This window comes from Phytophthora parasitica (assembly GCF_000247585.1).
Source record: "Phytophthora parasitica INRA-310 unplaced genomic scaffold supercont2.1, whole genome shotgun sequence".
NCBI classification, from domain to species: domain Eukaryota; phylum Oomycota; class Peronosporomycetes; order Peronosporales; family Peronosporaceae; genus Phytophthora; species Phytophthora nicotianae.
In genome coordinates, this window is record NW_008634126.1 from 3,010,205 (window position 1) to 3,030,703 (window position 20,499).

General features: G+C 50.1%; 8 protein-coding genes across 12 annotated transcripts; 6 read left to right on the forward strand and 2 right to left on the reverse strand.

Moving 5' to 3' along the window:
* Positions 1 to 428: 428 nt before the first annotated feature.
* Positions 429 to 656, forward strand: PPTG_20796 (hypothetical protein; the record flags this gene model as incomplete). Its single annotated transcript, XM_008892995.1, has 2 exons — positions 429 to 509; positions 609 to 656. The coding sequence occupies 2 exons, from the start codon at positions 429 to 431 to the stop codon at positions 654 to 656; spliced, it is 129 nt and encodes a 42-aa protein (XP_008891243.1).
* A 1,112-nt stretch (positions 657 to 1,768) lies between these two features.
* PPTG_00788 (hypothetical protein) lies at positions 1,769 to 2,098 on the forward strand (the record flags this gene model as incomplete). The annotated part of the gene is made up of 1 exon (XM_008892300.1): positions 1,769 to 2,098. Exon 1 carries the CDS (start codon positions 1,859 to 1,861, stop codon positions 2,096 to 2,098), a length of 240 nt encoding a protein of 79 aa, XP_008890548.1. The 5' UTR covers positions 1,769 to 1,858.
* A 77-nt stretch (positions 2,099 to 2,175) lies between these two features.
* Positions 2,176 to 3,675, forward strand: PPTG_20797 (hypothetical protein; the record flags this gene model as incomplete). The annotated part of the gene is made up of 4 exons (XM_008892996.1): positions 2,176 to 2,255; positions 2,295 to 2,817; positions 2,898 to 3,156; positions 3,220 to 3,675. The coding sequence occupies 4 exons, from the start codon at positions 2,176 to 2,178 to the stop codon at positions 3,612 to 3,614; spliced, it is 1,257 nt and encodes a 418-aa protein (XP_008891244.1). The 3' UTR covers positions 3,615 to 3,675.
* A 385-nt stretch (positions 3,676 to 4,060) lies between these two features.
* Positions 4,061 to 7,087, forward strand: PPTG_00791 (hypothetical protein; the record flags this gene model as incomplete). The annotated part of the gene is made up of 1 exon (XM_008892301.1): positions 4,061 to 7,087. The coding sequence occupies one exon, from the start codon at positions 4,061 to 4,063 to the stop codon at positions 7,085 to 7,087; it is 3,027 nt and encodes a 1,008-aa protein (XP_008890549.1).
* A 145-nt stretch (positions 7,088 to 7,232) lies between these two features.
* Positions 7,233 to 9,428, forward strand: PPTG_00792 (hypothetical protein; the record flags this gene model as incomplete). Its single annotated transcript, XM_008892302.1, has 5 exons — positions 7,233 to 7,847; positions 7,927 to 8,263; positions 8,337 to 8,658; positions 8,726 to 9,167; positions 9,252 to 9,428. 5 exons carry the CDS (start codon positions 7,233 to 7,235, stop codon positions 9,408 to 9,410), a joined length of 1,875 nt encoding a protein of 624 aa, XP_008890550.1. The 3' UTR covers positions 9,411 to 9,428.
* On the reverse strand, positions 9,395 to 12,514 carry PPTG_00793. Of its 2 annotated transcripts, none has more exons than XM_008892303.1 (2): positions 12,383 to 12,514; positions 9,395 to 12,306 (listed from the first exon to the last, which is right to left on the reverse strand). In XM_008892303.1, exons 1-2 carry the CDS (start codon positions 12,414 to 12,416, stop codon positions 9,473 to 9,475), a joined length of 2,868 nt encoding a protein of 955 aa, XP_008890551.1. In that variant the 5' UTR covers positions 12,417 to 12,514; the 3' UTR covers positions 9,395 to 9,472. The 2 variants fall into 2 exon arrangements, with proteins under 2 accessions (XP_008890551.1, XP_008890552.1); XM_008892304.1 differs by having other exon boundaries at positions 9,412 to 12,301; positions 12,383 to 12,463.
* PPTG_00794 (hypothetical protein) lies at positions 12,473 to 17,470 on the forward strand. 4 transcript variants are annotated; one of them, XM_008892308.1, is made up of 7 exons: positions 12,473 to 15,128; positions 15,226 to 15,395; positions 15,471 to 15,927; positions 16,001 to 16,695; positions 16,755 to 16,807; positions 16,877 to 17,069; positions 17,137 to 17,470. In XM_008892308.1, exons 1-6 carry the CDS (start codon positions 12,702 to 12,704, stop codon positions 16,906 to 16,908), a joined length of 3,834 nt encoding a protein of 1,277 aa, XP_008890556.1. In that variant the 5' UTR covers positions 12,473 to 12,701; the 3' UTR covers positions 16,909 to 17,069; positions 17,137 to 17,470. The 4 variants fall into 4 exon arrangements, with proteins under 4 accessions (XP_008890556.1, XP_008890555.1, XP_008890553.1 ...); XM_008892307.1 differs by having other exon boundaries at positions 16,001 to 16,807; XM_008892305.1 differs by having other exon boundaries at positions 16,877 to 17,470.
* Positions 17,043 to 20,226, reverse strand: PPTG_00795 (hypothetical protein; the record flags this gene model as incomplete). Its single annotated transcript, XM_008892309.1, has 7 exons — positions 17,043 to 17,287; positions 17,354 to 17,615; positions 17,679 to 17,750; positions 17,812 to 19,137; positions 19,201 to 19,378; positions 19,440 to 19,801; positions 19,879 to 20,226. The coding sequence occupies 7 exons, from the start codon at positions 20,224 to 20,226 to the stop codon at positions 17,043 to 17,045; spliced, it is 2,793 nt and encodes a 930-aa protein (XP_008890557.1).
* Between the last annotated feature and the right edge of the window lie 273 nt (positions 20,227 to 20,499).

Genomic DNA, 20,499 nt, shown 5'->3' on the forward strand with positions numbered 1-20,499 from the left:
CGATACGGACCACCCGACTTGAGTGACATCTTGGTCATAGTCGGACCAGACGAGCGTTTGGTAGTGACGTATTCTTGGCTGTCGTGTACCGTAGTCACCACCTGTCACGTGACCGAGCATCCGTGGATTGAGCAACTTGAATGCAGCCACTCCGGTAATTACTCGTAAATCACGATACCACAGTGACAGGCCCGATCCGTTTCCACCTTGAGAACGCCGGACGCATCGTAGTTGCCAGTGGAGATGAAGGCGCCACGGTCCCCTTCTGATTCAGTAAAGACGGCACGCCTCACAGCTTCCACGATCTGCTTACACTTGTCGTTTCCACCTAGGTGCGTACAACGATATATTTCACAATGTTTTATACCAAGTACAGGGTGGAACGAGCAGCAGGTCGAAGCTCGAACTTGCACCCTAAAGCGTCACAAATGCGCAAAGGCATTAAATTCTCTCGCGCAAGCTCCTTGATAGACTCGCGCTGCACCGGATTAATTGACGGTCACGATGGCGTACGTACCCGTGCGCGGTGGCCACCCAACACGTGTATACTCACGTTGTCAGTCGTGTGACAGACTAACACCTTCAGCTATCAGGGACACGACTCGTAGGGATCCGCACTTGCGCAGTGCTTGAACGCGCCGTGTAGCAACTTGTAACGCACTGAGTGCGGAGCGCTTTTGCTGCAAGACGTGCATGGCATCAGCTGGCACTTATTTGTCTCCCACGCCTTCATTCCTTGCAGCAACATGGATGCGTCTTCAGCGGTAACGTCGCTGCAAAGCAGGCTCCACGGACGAGGGCTTGGCATTAGGATAGGTTGGAGGTTGACGCGAAAGTAGTTCTTGGAGGCTCTAGGCAGCGAAGATTTTTTTTTAAAGTTAGCTGAACTCGAAGCAAACGAGCTCTAGAACCAGGTCAACCAGTCAATTTAATATACCAGAGATATATCATAGGGTAAAGGTCTCGAAATAGATAGCGTAGTTTGGTTGGAAAATATCATTTGTGCTAACGCACATTTCTCTTATGCTTGCTTGAATTTTCTTGTGATCACTTAGCGCTCCAGTGTGTATATTCATGTTTCGATGTGCTTAGAGCACATGGTTTTGTGTTTATCATCGATTATGGTTTAGGGTGGTTTTAATATCTTGTCTAGTTATATTCGCTAGAAGCGAGCACTAAAACAATTTGCTTCGTACGTAGTTGAATGGGATTTGAGCTAATCAAAATCCAGAATACGATACCTGGACGCTAGCCTTCCGTTTTTTTTTTGTTACGGCCGTCGTTATCTGTACCGAATTTCCTATGTCAAGAGATACATCTAATGTGACGCATAGAGACTGGCAATTCACTAAATAGACTTACTTGGTTTTTCTTAAAGTAAGAGTTGGTTGTAGTTCGATTTGCAAGACAGTAAATATGGCTAAATTCATGGTGTATGTCTTGACATAGGGAATTCGTTACTAAAAGTACAAGCATCCGTGTAGCACAATTAATAATATTTGATGAAGTATTACCAGTTGAATGTTGACACAAGTCAGTGTACCTCTAAGGCAATCTCAAAGTAATATACTGCGACCATTGTCCTCCCCAGGGCCTCCGAAATATACATTTGCCATAACACTATTTACCACAATACTTAGTAAATTATGTATTTTGAGAATCTTGACTTGATCATGTGATAATTGATTTTTTGCAATTAGTATAATATCATCATTTATTAGGGTACTTTTATATAGTAATTTTAACAGCAGCCAGTCATTCTCGGACCACCAACCGGCTCCTAAACTCTCCACTTTGTCAACTACTTTCAATTTCCATTGATACAACGCACCTTCCCTCAGCCGCTCTCTCAACGACCATGGTTCGCGCCAACCGACCCGCCAGTGCCTTCACCAACGCTCAAATCTCGGGCTTCTACTTTCGGCCGTGCCGCGACGAGTACGACGAGGTGGTTTTCGAGTACTTCCGGTGTCGTTGCGGCACGGTCCGCAAGCAAACCAACCGCAACGGGTTTACTAACCTTATGCAGCACATACTTAGGCAGCACCCGGACCGCGAGGCCGTCAAAATTCATCAAGGAGCCCGTGTCGGCCGTTGATGCTCGACGCAACAACGGCCGACACGGGCTCCTTGATGAATTTTGTTCGGCATTCGACGATCAATCTCTATGGTTGGATGGAGTGGATTGTGCAGTCCAACCTTCCGCTTGCATTCTGCGAAAACCATACGGCAAGACGATATGCAGTTGCTTTAATGTTATCTGATTCTGATTCTGAGTATTTTACTATGTACAGGTACACCAACCTCGACCCCATTTCCATGGAGACGCTGCGTGCGGGTATGGAAGGTGTGACACGCGAGGTCGAGCGGAAGATCGCTGCTGAGCTTCCCGCGCGCTTTGGAGTTATGTTCGACGGGTGGACGCATGCTTCAGAGCATTACGTGGCCTGGTTTGCGTGCTACGAGGTCAACGGGGTACTAGTTACCCCGTTGTTGGCTATGGCTCCACTCATCAATGAGCCGGACGATAATCTCTCCGCCAGGTCGCACTACGAGTTCCTGGCGACGATGTTGCCAAGGGACTACGGTGTCCAGATCGACCAGTGCCGCTTCGTTGTCGGTGACAACTGTTCCGTCAACCGTTCGCTTGCTACCCTCATGAGGGTGCCGCTAGTGGGGTGTGCTAGCCACCGGTTGAACCGAGCAGTGCAACATTACCTACTTCAACATGAAAAAGATCTAGCAGCGGTACAGGCGCTGATGATCAAGCTGAAGACGCTCACTCAGTCTACAAAACTGCGGTACGAAATTATTTTTGTATTTGTGTACTGACTTTTTTAAAAACGAATTTATCTTTTTTTTGCCAAAAAACTGAATTGCGGCTGGTAATTCGCCAGACGACTCGCTGGAGTTCATCTTTTGACATGGTAAAGCGCTATTTCGAGCTGTTGGAATTCTTGGATGCAGACGACGACGACATTATGGAGCTGTTGCCGTCGCCCGCATCCAACAAGAGGCTCCGAGCCTTATTTAAGGAGCTCAAGGACGTAGAATCCGTCGCCAAGGCTCTTCAAGGTCGCGATACGGATCTCCTGGATGTTCGTCAGTGGTTCGACGAGCTGATTGCTCTCAAACCAAAGTTTGCGACATATCTCGGTACGTTAAGGCTAAGTATTTCTTTATTGTAGAGCTAACGTATCGTATATTATGTGTAACCAGGACCTCAAGCTGAAATTGTTCACAGCCCTGACTTTGAGTCAGGGTGTGTCCGTGTTCTGAGGGGCCTACAGGACCGCCTAACGCGCGCGGAGGAGACTGTCCTCGGTCCGTTCGTAAGACTGGCGGAGCACACGGATGAGGACTCCGACGACGACGTTCTTTCGTTCGTCGAACGTCTTCGCAAGCGCCGCCGTCTTGCGGAGCCCAGTGTCTCCTACGAGCAGCTAAAAACCATTCCACCAACATCCAACGTAATGGAACGGTTTTTCAGCGTGGCTCGGGTGACGTTCGGCCAACAAAGGCACGGGTTGCTCCCTGCAACACTGGAGATGATCTTATTCCTTCGGGAGAACCGTTGCTACTGGGATTCCAGTACTGTCGATAGCATCAATTGATGCGGTACGGACCTTTAATGGAGTACTTAATGCAATACAGTACACTTCGTTAGTGACCTCCATTACTCCGTTATTTATTTGGTGTCTTCTTTCATCACCATAATTTATTTGCGGGCCATTGAGGAGTTGATGCGTAATGTATGTCGGTTGTTTTTGTCTACTAAATAAAAATGCCATATTCGGAGCCCTGGTCCTCCCAGCAGAAAGCGAACACCACTATGGAAGCTCAAAATGATGAGCAAGCTTGGTGCAAGATCCGAACCTGTCGACGAACGATACGGATAAAACCAGGTCATTTTTGCCACGCACGAAAAGATCCCATTTGTACCTCTACAAAGCGATATCGCTTTAGGAAGTACACTTTGAAGCGAAAAATTACACTTTCGTCATTCGGGAATCCGCCACGCAGGGAGAACAAGCAAGGAGGATCCAAAACTTGTGGCCAGATGACTACGCCCGCATCCAAGAAGTATCGCTTTACACGCGAGGACTTCCAGCCGCTGGCTACCAAGCCGCTGCACTTCGACATGGTGTTTGATATCACGGAAGCCAAGATCAAAGTGACGCTGCAAACAACGCTCAAACACGACGGCGCGCAGCCGCTTGAACAGCTGAAGTTGAACTCCAAGGAGCTGGCGATCCTGTCAGCGGAACGCTTCGACAAGTTCGTGCCCTTGGGTAAGGAGAAGAATTTCGTTGCTCACGTGCAGAGCTTCGCGGAACCCCGCGATCTTGAGTTCGAGGTGGACAAGGAGGACCACTTTCTGGTCGTTAAGTTCACTAAGCCCATTCAGCCCGGGGAGGAGTTCGTGATCCGCACTGTGTCAGTGGCCACCCCAACTGAGAACATTCTGGAGGGTCTGTACTTTGACTACACGCCTGAGGGTGCTCCCAAGACCATCATTACCCAGTGCCAGCAGCATGGTTTCCAGCGTATTGTGCCATGCATAGACACAATGGATGCCAAAGCTTACTACACCACCACCATTGTGGCAGACAAGCGCTACACTAACATCATCACGAACGGAGACCTGGCCCCTGGATATCACACAGAGACTGGCGTTCCTGTGTTCCACCCAGCATCGGAAGTACTGAGCGTGGACGATCCCTCGCGTCATGTACTGAAGTATTACAACCACAAGGTGAACATGGCGCCGTATCTGTTCTTCCTCGGTGTCGGTACGTACGAGACTTTCCGCCGCACGCTTGAGTTTCCCGATGGCGATACAACGCTGCTGGAGATCCTGGCGTTCCCGGGCTACTTTGAGCCAGCTGATGCCAAGGCTGCCGTCAAGATGCTGCACGACTCTGTGTTGTGGGTCATGGTGAGTCTGGGTCCAGAGGCCTGCGAGCACCACGACGAGCGCAAGCGCATCTACGAGCTTCTGGAAGAGCGTGAGGCTCTTAAGGCCAAGGAAGGTCCGTTATGTCTTGGGCCAAACGAGGAATATGTCAAGACTCCACTAAGCGCCTCGGATGCTGCACGCTTGGCTGCTGTTCGTGCGGAACTGAAGGAGTTGCTGAAGGTGTGGAAGAAGACCGGCTACAAGTACACTGGTGCCGTATACCGCGAGATTGCGATGGAGAATTCGTACTACGGAGGCATGGAGAACGTCGGCAACACAACTATTGTGAGTTCTTGCCTGTGTCCGAGCTGCCGTATGGACGACAAGTCGTACGAGTATATGGAGCATGTGAAGGTCCACGAATACTACCACAATATCAATGGCAGTCAGGTAACTGGCCAGTCCCCGTTCGAGATCTGGCTGAACGAGGCTGTCACGGTTCACATGGAGCGCAAGCGTGGTGCTGCCATTTTCGGTGAGGACTACAGCCGTCTGAGCGAAGTGCTGTATATGTTCACCCCGGCGATCGGACCACTTGCACAGGACAAGTCTGCGACGTCTCTGTCTGTTGAACCGCAGGGTTTCAACCAGACCCAGGAGCTTGTTTCTGTGGTGACCTACTCGAAGGCTCCTGAGTTCGTTCGTATGGTCGAGTTGCTATTAGGCGACGCTGCTTTCCACAAGGCTCTTGACATGTACCACACCAAGTATGCGTTTGGCAATGCTACAAGCATGGAGTGGATCAAGTGCATGGAGGAATGTTCTGGCCTGAACCTGCAGAACCTGGCCAAGACGTGGTTGAACCGCCCAGGTCACCCAGAGGTGACGTATTCGACGGAGTACAAGGCTGCTTCCAAGGAGTACGTCGTGGAGATCTCGCAGACTGGTTTCGAGGATAAGCCAGCCGAGAACAACGGACCGTGGGAGATTCCCATTGACTGGTCCCTTGTTAAGGAGGGCAAGTCGATGAAGAACGGTGTGTTTCTCATGAAGACGAAGGATGCCAAACTCGTTATTCCGGATGTGTTGGAGGAGCCAGACTTTATGTCTTTTGCTCGCGGTTGGTCATTCTTCGGCAAGTCGAAGCAGACGAACCCGTCCGTCGCTCGACTCACCAAGCAGGCGCTCTCTGACCCGGATGCTGTCAACAAGTACCAGGCCTACCGCAGCGTTGCAGATATTGAAAAGGCAAAGGTGATTGAAGGACTGCTCAAGGGTGACAAGCAGGTGGAGATTTCGTCCGAGTTCGTGGAGCTGCACGGATCGATCCTGTTCTCGGATGAACTCACCCCTTCTGCTCGCGCCCTGACATTGGGAGAAGCCAAGACCATCCCGAGCCGCGATGACCTGAGTCACCATTATGCTGCAATTAAGGAAGCGACTACAGCACTGCTGCAGGCAGTGTGGGCCAAGTACTCGACGAAGATCGAGGCTGCATACAACAAGCTGTGCAAGACTGCTCACCCTGGCCCGCACGTCGAGCAGTTCCAAGAGCGTGCTCTCAAGCGTCACCTACTTCTGCTAATTGTGGCTGGCGGAAAAGCTGCTGTGCTCAACACGAACCCGAAGGTTGCTCCGACCGTAGAGCCGTACAAGCTGGCGCTGGACCTGCTGAAGAAGTCGACTTTCGTGACGGACCAGGCCACTGGGTTCCGCCTTGTGCTGGAGGATGAAACCTTTGCCGATCGCGTGAAGGTGCAGGAAGATATTTTCGAGGAGTGGCGCAAGACGCCGGATATGCTGACGAAGTACATCAGTATCGTGAGCAGCTTGGATTCCAAGGATGTGGGTCAGCAAATTCTGAAGCTGTTGGCGAACCCAAGCTTCAATCCCGCTCAGTCCAGTCATGGCCGTACACTGTCGCGCTGTCTTTCACAGATTCGCGACTTCTCGCTGGCCACGGACGAGGGTCTCGATGTGATGGTGCAGGCGTTTGTGAAGATCGGCAAGGTCAACCAAATGTCTGCGTACCCGTTGCTACAGTGCTTTGACCACTTGGACCGCTTTGATGACGCTACGAAGGCGAAGTTGTTTGCGACGCTGCAGCGTATGCAGGACTCGATCGATAAGAAAAAGGAGGAGTCGCTCTACAACCAGCTCAGCATTATCCTGGAGAAGAAGCAGTAAGTCGTAGTTGCCAGCGTCGCTGCATTGACATGTACTGTAGTGGAACAGCAGTCCAGATTGCAGTGTCCTTCATGTGAGAAGTAATGAAATCGCAGGGCATAACAATATTTTGGGACCCCTTCACGATCAGTGCCCCTTCGACTTCATGGAGAACCATGATGTTAAGCTGCTGCTTTTGCATTACGCTCTTTTGGCACTGCACTATCTTAAATTGGCGCTACAGCACGCCGTGCGTCTCGTTCAGACATGGATAGTCTTCATTCAGCACTATTCGGACGTTGTGGCCAAGTCTCCGGTATTATTAAAGCTCAAAGTATGGATGGAACGAGCCGCCAAGCGCCCATGGTTTCTAAGATTTCGCAACGCTGTGTATCGTTGCGCCGCCTTCGTCGTCGGATCGACTTACATTGACGAACATGTAGCTTTTACAGCTCGGGAACTCGTGAAGAATGATGCCTACCGTGACCGACTGCTCGTTCGGGAGATCGAAGACCTGGTCGATTTGTGTGACGCTTTGCGCCTCACGTTACCGCAGCGCAAGGCGTACTTCCAGTGTTTTCTTCATGTCGACTTTATGCGTCGCTCGAGCGTCTCTCGTGCGGAGTTGCTGCGCTATTGCGATCTTCGACCTACTCCACTCACAACTTTTTTACTACCAAATGCGAAGGAAGCTACTCACCGAGAAACTGCACGGAATCGTTGGGATATTATGCAGCTAATGGCGATGTGCTTCTCTGTATGTACAGCAGACTGTGCTGAGGTTTGTAGTCCATGGTACTGAAGAAGTTCACAAGTTCTTTGTTGGACCTCACATGTGTTTCTGGTGGTATGTTTTTAAGCTTGTTCGCCGTGCAGTGAGCGAAGCTATTTATCCGCAGAAAGCTGAAGCCGATGAAAGTGGCCGCGAGGAATTAATGCAAGAAGATACGGGAACGGTGAGAGATCAAGTGGTTGATGATAAACTTCCCAGCACTCCAAGTATCTGCCATCAGATTGATAAATGCCTCGAATTTTTTATCGGTGTCCCTGATCCCGTGGAGCGCAATCTGCTGGCGTTGCTAAAGGCACTATACGATAACGAGTGTGAACAGCAACATGGCTTGGAATCTCCGCGCATCAGCTTCCAAGATATTCACACAGTGACTACTATATTTGACGTCTTGCGATTATTCCCAGGTAATGCAAAATTTTCCGTTCATCTTCCTCGCATTGAGATAGTAGCTCTCACTAATCGACCGTCAAAGCACAGTACTCATCTTTCCATGTATTTGGACACAGCGTGTGCTCCAAACGCGCATTCTTGGTGCCAAAACGTGGGAAAACCTGCAACAACGTCGTATGCAGATCCAACCGCATCTCCCTACAGGGATCATTACTCTGTCTGTTGCTGATATCGTAGCGGCCTCGCAAGTGCAGCTACAGCAAAAACTCAATCGTGACTATCAGATTTTGACACCAACTAGTGAACAACCGGATACAGACAGTGCCCAGCTTGGTGGAGGTAGCAGTTGCAGGAGTGATGACTATACGGGCTCCAAGAAGTCCACCCCACGCAAGGTCGTCCCAAGCACGTACGCTCGGAAATATTGTTTGCACTTTGTGAGTTTCCGAATGATCTTACATCCTTCGTTTGTGCAGTCGTAGTGAGCCGGCAAAACTCGTCACCGAAGCACCGTACAAATTTGACGAGCCCCGAAATTTCAGCATAGTAGTTGACCAGTGTTCTTCTGTGAAAGAAGCATGGCGTGTCTCCGCAAACCACGCACTGGCATCCGTTTATGTTCTAGGTCTTCTTGAAGATTCGACAACGACACTCGAGGTGGTTCAAGCAGAATTTGAGCAAGTCACCAAAACGATTTTCACAGGAGAGCTCAGTACCGAGAAATCTGAGCGGATTCGCCAGCGGCTTGTCAAAGTTTATGGTTATCGCTTTGCGCACTCACTGCTAGCAAAAAGCAATTTGAAAGAGCTATCTCACGCGTCCAAGACACCACCTGATGAACGTCGTGCAAAGCAGCGCTACGATAAGGCATGGGGTGGCAGTGGCCTTGTTGAGGACAAAGTGATCTACTGGAAGGAGGTCAGCATCTTCATTCGCGGTTTACTGCCAGAAACTTGTACTTGAAGTAAAATGTTCATTAACACTTTGTTACTGCACCCACAGTATGAAGATCCACTAGCCAAGAGAGTATTCTACTACAACGCTCGAACGGGTGAATCACGATGGGAGAAGCCTGCCAATTTTGTATCCAAGAAAAAGGTGCGAAGGCGAAAGAAAGTAGGAAACAACGAAGTTCTACAACCAAAGCCATCACTACTTTAGTAAGAGAAATCAAGCACCATGCTGATCAAAACCGTACTCGGTACTCGTTCTATTGATTGCAGTTACCGAGAAATCATCACTTCGTAGCCTGCCAACAGTATGGCACTAGACTCCTGCAATAAGTCATAAATCGGACTCAACTCGGCATTCGCTGATGCACTCACGCGTAGGGAATACGCGTCCAGACATTTGGTCATTTCTTTCCAAGCCTGCTTTTCAGCTTGCAAGCTAAGCCGGCGATCTTTCAAGCACGGGTAACCGAGCGGTAGCTCCTTCCAAGATAGTGATAGAGCAGATGACTTGCCGCTTGAAGGTGGAGGGGTCGTAGACGGCGATGAAGACTGGCCGATAGCTGCACGAGTATCTAGCCACTCAATATACTTGGAAGCCGTCCAGTGTTTCATTTGGTGCGGAAGTTGAAGCTCAGGTGGAGCGCGAGAGGTGAGGTGATGCCAGACATTACTCGGACGAATCTTGTCGATTGTGGTATCCCGAAGAATCTCACTGTTATCAAGGAAGATCATGTGACGGAATGCTCGTAGCTCCTCGTAGGCCGTCCCGATATTCCTCAGGGGCACAATGTGCTCTAGTCTTAGCTCTAACTGTGCCATGTCGTTCGCGAGACGCAGTTTACCGTTCTCAGTTAACGGTCTTAGCAGCGATGCGTGTCGGATAAATACCGAGATGAGCCGCTCTACAAAATCCGCCAGACATTTGGTAGCAAACACAGCAATAGGAAGGCGGCGAAGGTGCTCCTCCAGGATAATCGTGAAAGCGTTGCTGAACTCCTGCATGTACTTCGACCCACTTGTGCCTTGCGATGAACGACCTCCACCGCTACTTCGCGGTGCACCCCCTGATGTGGCCACTCTGGCCGTCGCGCTTTGATCACCGAAGGACTCATCGTGCATTTTCGCGAAAATACTTTCCAACAACACTGCGAGTGCCTGCAGGTAGAAGCCCAGCAAGGCGTATTTCAGGTCTCCAATCATCTCACGGCATGGGGACAGATTTTTCGTGCACAACTCTTTAGCTTCTTTGGATGACATCACTCCAGTTGCAACGGGATCAGCGGCAGACGACATGTGTGTCGACGTTCCTGTTTGGGTACCATTGGGAGCTGCTGCTGTTTCAATGCGGTTCATAACCTCCTCAACTGCATCGTCCAGCAAGCTCAGCACATTCATGAGCCCAACATTATGAGCCTGTGCAGGCGTCCGTCCGAAAGACGACATTGTTGCGGCAGCCGCCTTGCCTTGATGCATAATTCTTTTCACGTTTGAGCAGAAGAGGTTTACTGCCTTTCGCACTTGCTGAAGTGTACCATCCAGCAACACGAGATCTTGGCCAGCGTGCTCCAGCTCTGAGAAAATTGTGCGTGACAGGGTTTGCATGTCACTTCGGCCAGGTGGCGATGCGTGGAAGTTTGAGCTCTGAGGGAACATGAGTTGAATTGGGTTCGACATCCGGCGGTACGCTCGATCGATAAAGGCATCATATAGTGGTGCCATTGAGTCCAGTAGCTGTGTACGCTCGGCCGGGGATCCTGCTATTGGCACCAATTCTCGCTTCACTGAGCCATCCTTTGTGTCAACCTTATTTTCAGTCGCTGAGTCGGCCAGAAACTCTGTACCAGCACTCTGCTTCGTCGAGACGAACAGTTCGTTTAGAACACGTGTGGCTTGCTCGCGCATTCGTGGATACTCCGCAATCAGTACTGATTTGACAGATGTGCTGTAACCAAGAGTGGACGCGAATAGTTCCCGTACAATTGCACAAGTGACCTCCCAGAACGTAGCAAAGAGAGATGGCTCATCCGGCTCCAGCACCAGATCTAGATACTTTTTGCTTGAAGCCGGGTCGACCATCTTCAATAGCACGCGTTGCAGATTCCATACTTGCATAGCATGTACGCGGATGACATCAAAAACATCTTGGAGAGCTTTCCACACGTCGGATTTCTGGATGATGCTAGCTGACGGCCCATTACTTGTATCCAAGCCGTTGGAGCCGCTACTGCCGGAGCGCACAAGCTTCTCCTCTGCGATAGCAGCACTGCACTTCCGCTCCACTTCCTGAATCACATCGTTCACTGAGGCTTGAGCTATCGTAGCTAAATCTCCCAAGTAAAAGAGGATCTGAAGAGCGTCACCCACGTTCGCCTGGCTCAAGTTCTGGATACCAGAACGCAATGTAGCACGCACCTCGCGCTTCAAGTTCGTACTAAGTTTGCGTGTAGCTGGCAGTTTTGCGCAAACAACACTCAGCTCTTCAAAACTCTCATCTTGTACCAGCAATTCCATTTCTCGAATTGCGAGTGCCACCGACGCCATCTCGCTCTGTCTCGCATCACCCGAAAGCCCACTCCCATTCTCCACAACGGCTCCCGTCGACGTCTTATCAACATGGTTTAGCTCGGACCCCAACACACGGTCCGAAAGCTGCTGGAAGCGCAGAACGCGCCGCACAATGTCTCCGCACTGCTCCACGTTGCGGTAGCGCTGGATAGTGTCGCGCAGGTTCTCGTGCAGCTCTCGCACCAACGCCTGAAGCGAGTGCACTGACTGCTTGAGCTGCCCCGCCGAGCTCTGAACCGACGTCACGTGGCCTTGCAGCTCATCCACGGAGCCCACCTGGTCCAGCAGCGTGGCGTGGTGCTCGCCAATATGCTCCGAGATAACCCGATCAATGCGTTGCACAGCGCCATCTAGACGTTCCACGAACTGCTCCGATTGGCTGGGTTCATCTAGATCATCAGCCGCCGTGAAACCGGTCGAGGAGCTGGCGCGGAGGCGAGAGGTGCCGCTGACGTCCCGCGAGGCCGAGTCGCGCGCCACGACAGAGCTGGCGATGGCGCTGACGTTGCATTCCGGACTCAAGAACACGCCCAACTGCGCTACAGTTGCGTAATTGAATACAGGGACGTCTTTAGCCGTTAATAAGAGTGCAAAATAATGGATCTTGCTGCTTACCGTCGCTCTGGAGCTCGCGCACGACCGCCTCCATGCTTATCTGTGTGTCGCTCAACAGATACAATTATGATGTAAGACAGGTTTGTTTATGCACAAATGACGGAGGATAGGCTTCACGATAGTTGAAGTTTATCTTTCAGTTTGTATGCTCCTGGAAATCAGTCGCAAACACAAGGCAACGAAAGTGAGCCAAAAAGTGGCTCGAGATCGTGCCCGCATTCGCATTGCGGGTTCCGCACGTGTCGCTAGAGGATCATCACTCTGCATTTCGCATTCTGGTGCGCACTCGATCTCCATACTCAGCAAAGTGTAAATAACCATGAAGGAGGCGGGCGCGGGCTCCAAGTGCTATGTGCCCGACGACACGTACGTGTGGCTACCGGCGCAGATCCTGCGCGAGGAGAAGAGCTCTGACCCTAAGAAGCCCGAGAAGACCGTCGTGCTGCGTGTTTACCCTCCGCCTGGCGATGCCACCGCCGTTGTAGACGAAGAGCGTGTGCTGGACTTCAATGACCACAAAGTCAAAGCCATGCTCAAGAGTTTGCAACTCGAGTCGCTGCCGTACCAGAATGAGAATCTGGGGCCCAACGGTATTGAGGACATGACGGCACTCAACTACCTGCACGAGGCCGCCATCCTGTACAATGTTAAGAAGCGCTTCCTGCAAAAACTGCCCTACACATACACGGGCGACATTTGCATCGCCGTGAACCCATACCAATGGCTACCAGAGCTCTATTCGGAGCAGGTGCAGTCTCAGTATCTCACCAAGGCACGAGACGAACTGCCGCCGCATGTGTATGCGACTTCCATGGCGTCGTACAACGACATGAAGCGGCATGAAATGAACCAGTCTATCTTGGTGAGTGGAGAATCGGGAGCTGGTAAGACAGAGACCACCAAGATTCTCATGAATCATCTTGCCTCAATTGCTGGAGGTCTAAACGACTACACAATCAAGAAGATTATAGAGGTAAATCCGCTGCTCGAGTCGTTCGGTAACGCTAAAACGGTGAGGAACGACAACAGTTCTCGCTTCGGCAAATTCACTCAGCTCCAATTTGATAACGCTGGTATTCTGGTGGGAGCGAGATGCAGAACATACTTGCTGGAAAAGACTCGTGTGATTTCGCACGAAGAATCGGAACGCAATTACCACATTTTCTATCAGTTGCTAGCGGCGAGTGACAGTAAGGAGAAATGGTTCTTGGATGATGCCAATGAGTGCTATGCGTACACAGGCGCGAATAAGACTATTAAGATTGAAGGTATGTCGGATGACAAGCACTTCGAGCGGACCAAGACGGCTCTCGGGCTTATTGGCGTCACGGAGGAGCAGCAAGGAGTTCTCTTTGAGGTGCTTGCAGGCGTGCTACACCTGGGACAATTGGAAATTCAGTCGAAGAATAACAATGAAGAGTCTGAAATTGCACCAAACGATCAAGGAGCGAAGAATGCGACCAAACTCCTTGGTATCTCGGAAGCAGACCTAGAGAAGGCACTGTGCTCGCGCCAGATTGCAGTCGCTGGAGACAAAGTGACTACCTTTTTGAAAAAGGATCAGGCGGAGGAGTGTATTGGTGCTTTATCGAAGGCAATTTACTCCAACGTGTTCGACTGGCTAGTCGAAATGATCAATACGTCCCTGGAAAACGATAAGAAGATGCGCCACCATGTGGGCATTCTTGATATTTTCGGCTTCGAGCACTTCAAACACAATTCCTTCGAACAATTTTGCATTAACTACGCAAACGAGAAGCTTCAGCAGAAATTCACCCAAGATGTCTTCAAGACCGTGCAGATTGAGTACGAAGCCGAAGGCATCATGTGGAGTCACATCGACTTCGCAGACAATCAAGACGTGATTTCTGTGATTGAAGATCGCCTTGGTATTATTTCGCTGCTGAACGACGAGGTGATGCGTCCTAAGGGAAATGATGAGTCTCTTGTCTCCAAGCTATCAACCATTCACAAGGATGAGCAAGATGTCATTGAGTTTCCTCGCACATCACGCACACAGTTTACAATCAAGCACTACGCTGGAGCCGTTACGTACGAATCACTGGGATTCCTCGAAAAGCACAAAGATGCACTTCTCCCTGATCTATCCGATTTGATGCGGGGTTCGTCCAAGCAGTTCCTCAGGACAATATTTACCGAAAAGATCGGCAGCCCAGTTGCCTCACGAAAGAAAAGCGCCAGTAATGCTCGGCGTGCAGGAGGTAGGGGGAGTGCTTTGACGGTGGCGAACGTGGGAACCCAATTCAAGGACAACCTCAACGAGCTTATGACTAGTATTCGCCAAACAAAGGTACACTACGTCCGCTGTATCAAGCCCAACAAAAACAAAAGTCCAAGCGAAATGGATCAGCCAATGGTAGTATCGCAACTGCGTTGTGCCGGTGTGATCGAGGCAATTCGTATTTCTCGTGTTGCGTATCCGAACCGACTACTGCTGGAGGAATTGGTCGACAAATTCTGGGTGTTCGATGTAGAGCATCGCAACACTGATGTTCCTGTCAAACAGCGATGTGAGGCATTGATGAAAAAGATGGAATTGTCGTCACCTGAACAATACCAAATTGGACTTTCGCGCATTTACTTCCGATATGGAATTCTAGAGCAAATGGAGGACAAAAAGGCGGAGCGTTTGGATCTGCAGGCTCGTCACTTGCAGCATTACATGCGAGGGTTTTGCTGCAGACTTCGTTTCCTTCGCAAGCTACAAGCAATTGTCAAGCTGCAGGTAAGATTATCTCATCGTTGTTCTAACTTGTATCATGTGCTAGTCACATTCATGACTAATCGGGCTGGTTACGCAATGCGTGTTGCATGAATATTAGTCTGTTGCTCGATGTGTTATCATGATGAATCGATACCAGTCATTCAAGACTGCTGTGATCACTCTCCAAGCGCACTGGCGAGGATACAAAGGTCGTTGCATTGCGCTCGAGGCCAAGAAGAACAAGAGCGCGGTCATTATTCAGAAATATGCTCGTCGATTTGTCAAACGGTGAGTTCTTATTGTCGAAGATATCTTATAGCGCATGCGTCGCTAATTCATTATGATTGTGTTGCCGATTCGCAGCAAGCAATTCAAGGATGAACGGAAGGGGGCCGTAAAGATTCAAGCATTCCTGCGTATGAAGTACGAGCGACCGAAGTATATGAAAGCTCTGCAGGAGAAGAAGCAGCAGGCTGATATGGAATACCAGCTCAGCAAGCTCCAGGAACGTCTCCACGATGAACAGCGTCGAAACGCGGAGCTTAAGAAAGACCGGCTGTCTAATTCGTCTACGGACAGCCAACTCTACGCAGAAACTAATGGGACGCGATCACGCGGGCGATCAACTGCCCACATGTGGATGGCTGATGCCGATGGTATTATCAGCCAGCTTAACGAAGAGGCGAATCGTCTACGCAAAGAGAATGAAGAGCAGCGTGCACTGACGGCACAACTAAAGAGCGAGGTCGAAAAGCTCAAGTTTGACCAAACGGTGCTGACGGCGAACTTCCAAGTCAAGATCCGCGGCTTTCAAGACACGGTATGGCCTCTGGCATTCGACTCAGTGCTTGTGTGGCCGCTTGCTAATCTTTCTCATTGTATGTCGTGTCTAGATTCGTGAGAAGGATAAGAAGCTCGAGGCTGTAGAGCGTGAGTGTGTAAAACTCCGAGAACTTGTAGGCTCCGACCCGATCCTATCAAGTCAAAGATCTACGCGAAAGGACCGTCGCTCCGTGTTCCGAAGATTGGGATCCAAGAAAGAGTTTGACGACGGCTACGACAATGGCGATGCAAGCCGGGCGTCGACTGCCATGCAGGCGGCCCTTGCTCAGAGATCCGCAGAGACAGCGCAGTTCCTCCGCCAGTCTGCGCGGCGTATGTCTCGCGCGAAGATGTGGCGCAACAACAGCGGTGGTGATAGCGATGGTGAGGGTCGTTTCTCTGGTAGTGACATGGGTGACTCTGGTGGCCGACCGTCGCTACTCCAAGAGGTTAGTGCGGCTGGTGCCGGGGCTATGGAGTCTTTGAAAAACAGGCTCACCGCTGTCAAAGAGAAGTACTACGGCGAGGATGGACCATCTGCAGCTTCGCGCCAAAACGCGGAGCTTCGTAGAGCTTCTGCTGCGAGGGAGTCGTTCAACTTAGATGCAATGCCGCTTCCTCCTGGCTGGGAGACACGTATGTCGCGCTCGAAGGGCAAGGTGTACTACTGCAACCCGACGTTGCGGATCACACAATGGGACCACCCCTCGATCGAATCGACTACAGGGAAAAAACAGGCAGCCGTAGCTGCTCAGCGCGCGAAGAGGTAAGGCGAAATTGATGCTGTGAACTATAGAGGATGCTAACTAACGCGTGGCTGTACAGAGGAGTATCTACTGCGGGAAGCACTGTTGGGAGCTCACCGAGGGATTCAATAGGTAGGTTGGGTGCTTGATATCGTTTCACATTGAGCATTTCTCATGTTTAACTAACTCATTGTACTGCAGACGGCGTGCTCACGATGGAGGGCCATATCTAGAAATCTTCAACGGAAGCAACCATGCACTTAGCTTGTACAAGAAGAGATGAGCCAGCGGGCACAAAAGTTGCTGCCTTGATTTGTATCGAGGGTAGCCACAGGCTACACTACATGTAGAAATGTACAGTGTAAAACTACTCTCCGTTTGGGCGGGATCCATCGTACGTGACATATATGTCGGCCTGGAGATTGTCTTGCTGACCCCGTTTGACGTACTCGTGCTCGTAGCACTCTTGGCACAGGTACGTGTCGTCGTGGGAATTCCAGACAGCAGCAAATACTGTGCTCGAAGAATTGCTGCAGGGTCCGCAAAAGCGACAATCGTCAGGTCTAGCCCAGCTTTGCTTCATTCGGCGCGGATTGTAGAAAAATGGTTCACCTAGCAAGGATCCAGGATACCGTCAAACGTTAGTGTCAACGCTACCTAACATTGCCGTCAACTTACCAAGCACATTGTCAATCATGATCACCCAGCAATTTTCGTATTCGAGTTCCTTCGAGCCCAGACCAGTAGGCTTCCGAGTCCTGACCTTCCCTGTAAATCTGTTGCGATACCTTGGTACTTGGGTCTCGATATTGAATTCCTTTATGTACAACTCGGACAGCATGCCACGCAGTAGCTTGCGCGCTGTAAACATACGGAACGCACACTGAATGGTCAATGCATTTTTTTGGCGAGCTGTGCGCTCCTCTGTGTTTTCGGCAAGCTGCAGATGCAAACATTATGAGCAAAACGACTACCAATCAGAACGACAACTCTATGAACGTACCAAACGCTCTTCCTGTTCGTCCTCCAGCTTCTTCAAGTAGTCTGCTTCTGCTTTCAGCCAGTCGTTCTCCACCTGCGCAAACAACAGAGGTAAGTTGCTTGAGTGCGGTCAAGTAGATATTTGGATTCGATACCTTAAGTCGTTTCTCCTCCGCTTCTTCAGCCTTAATTTCAAGTTGTGCACGCTCGATGATCTCCTTTTTCTGAATCACCACGCCACTGGACTTGTGCTTTGCTGTGAGTTGCTTCGAACGCTCTCTCACGCGTTGATGAAGCCGTGTATGTATTTTTTTCCACTCACCTTGAACGTCTTCAAGCTGTAGCAACTGGTCTATTAACTTCTCGCGTTTGTGTACAGTTTCCGCAATTATGTTATCCCATTGACTCTTCAGACGATCGTAACTCTCCTTCCCCTGCAGTTTTAGCGCTTCCTTCCGTGCGATCTTTTCGGTTTTAAACGCTTCCCATTCTCGCTGACGCCTTCGATGTACAATCTTCTGCTTTTCGATGTCATCAATACGACGGCGTTTCTCCTTGTATTCTGCCTCCTCCCGCAACTTATCATATTTCTCTGTCACCTCACGTCGGTGTCGTGCCGCTTGTTGTGCTGCATCTCCAGAAACCCGCAACTTCTCCAGCTCGGCTTCTCGCTTCGCTCTCTCTTCTTCAACACGCTTTGCACGCTGTTTATCTGCAACAATTTTCCGGAAAAAGCGCTGCAGTCGACGTGCCATCTCGTCGCGCACAAGTGCTCGGAATGCCTCCCGCTCCTGTTGTATGGCGGCCATTTCGCGATAATAATGTGTTAGTAGTGTTTGACGAGCATAGATACGTCCCAATCGACCTCGATAGACGCGCTGGATGCGAATGGCAAAAAGGTTTTGGCGCCGAAGTTTGCGCAAGTGTCTTGTAAAATAAGCTCGCATCCGAAAGGCGCCTTGCACAGCTAATACAGCTTGTATCTTACGCCAGATCTCATCTGCTCGCATTCGTCCGCGCATTCCACGAAACACGCGCTGAATCTCAAGAGCTGCGATGCTCGCTAAAGCGTGTCGACGAAGTGCTCCAAAGGCAGTTCGTTGCTTGATACGGGTCGCGATAGTGTAGACAAATATCATCGTAGAGCGAGCAGATTTGCGGTCTCTAGCATTTTGCGCCCAAGTGTGGAAGCACAAGCGTAAAGTTTTTGTCTCGTTGTAGTACCGGAGCCGCCGTAGAACTCTCCTGTTGTGCTCGCGTCTTCGGGCTCGGTACACGAAGTCGCGATACACCGGAACACTGAGTTCGTCTATTACGGTTGTGTGCGGTGTCATGCGGTCATTCATCAGCGTTCGTAGTGGTGGGAGCTGAAGTAGTCGTTTGAATACTCGATACGTGATTCTTGAAGACGAGACGGCGGTCGAGGACAGTGAAGAAGATGTTGCTCGAAACGATGGAAGCATATCAAACGCAGCTCGTAGCTAGTCATACATCAATATTAGAAACAACTTTGTAAGGAAAAAAAATGTTATCGAGTGACTTACCCTCTCCGAAACGAGGTGAGAAGCGGTGGGGTTTCGCATTACATGAGTGAGCATCAGAGTCACATTATCAGCATCGATTGTGTCGCCGTCGTTAATCTCAAGGCTGCCACTTGACGCAAATACACTAACCGCCCAGCTTAAGTGTTCTCGGACTGTCAGCAAAGGTTCCTTAAACATTCTACCAACTCAGTGTAAGTCAAAGATACAATATCGGAGCTGCAATACAGGCGAAACGATACCTCAGCGCGACGAGTAAAATTCTCCAGTTGAGGACGAGAACATTGTCCACTGACCGCTCACAACAGTACTGCAGTTTTTCGAGATGACGGTCGAGTGCCAGGCGAGCGGCTGCCTTTTCGCTTTCGTGGTCTTCAGCGTTGTGATTTTCACCAGATGCCATGTCTCGGTTGGCATTCTTGGTTTTACTGCGCTGGTGAATCATAGATACGGCTGGAATTCCGAAAATGTGTCGAACAACACTCATAAATCGAGCTTTTGTGACGACATGGTGCGGGAACGCACGAAAGAATCCTTCATAGAGTGCTCTATCATCACCAGCAAGGCGAATGTTACGGAAACACGGCGCTGACATGAGCTTCATCTATCCAAAAGCCATAAGACGTATGCGAGTTAGTGTGCAGTATGATTCTCAGAAGAATAAGTGTTCATTCCGCTTACCAATTGCAAAATCTCACGCCACTTTTTGACTTGAAAGACCTCAAGCGCAGCATATGCAGGTATGGTTACTTGTGTTGGCAGCTCAGTGATGACCCAAGGTGCATCTTCTTTTTTTTCAAGTGTTTGTCGCCTCTCATTGTTTTGCTCAGATGAAATATCAGACTGAACGTCATCGGACTCGTCGTCTTTAGCCGAGGCCAATATGTGCAACTCCAGTTCTTCCAATCGCGCATCTAGATAGGTTATGGTCTGTTGAGTTTTGTCGTTGATATCTTCCTTGCATCGACCATTGATACTAGGCAGAGTGAACGACGCGTCTCTGGCACTGCCTTCAGAGTCTGCATCCATGGCACTCACAACCACTAGAGCGCGTTACAACGGCGCACCCATCGCTTTAGTGTCTTCTGGGACAGAAAACTCCATATCTGGATTTGAAGCGAAGGGTCTTCCCTTTTCAAATAGCAGATGAGAATTATTGCGGTACATTCTGCGTTCATTCCAAACCAATCGAGTTCTCGATGTCGTTCCCTAGATGCCGGCAAGATAATATGTGTGCGAAGATGAAGATAGTCGAGATGCTTGCTCATGAATCTTAAATAGAGGCGAAGCTGCTGCGCTGTA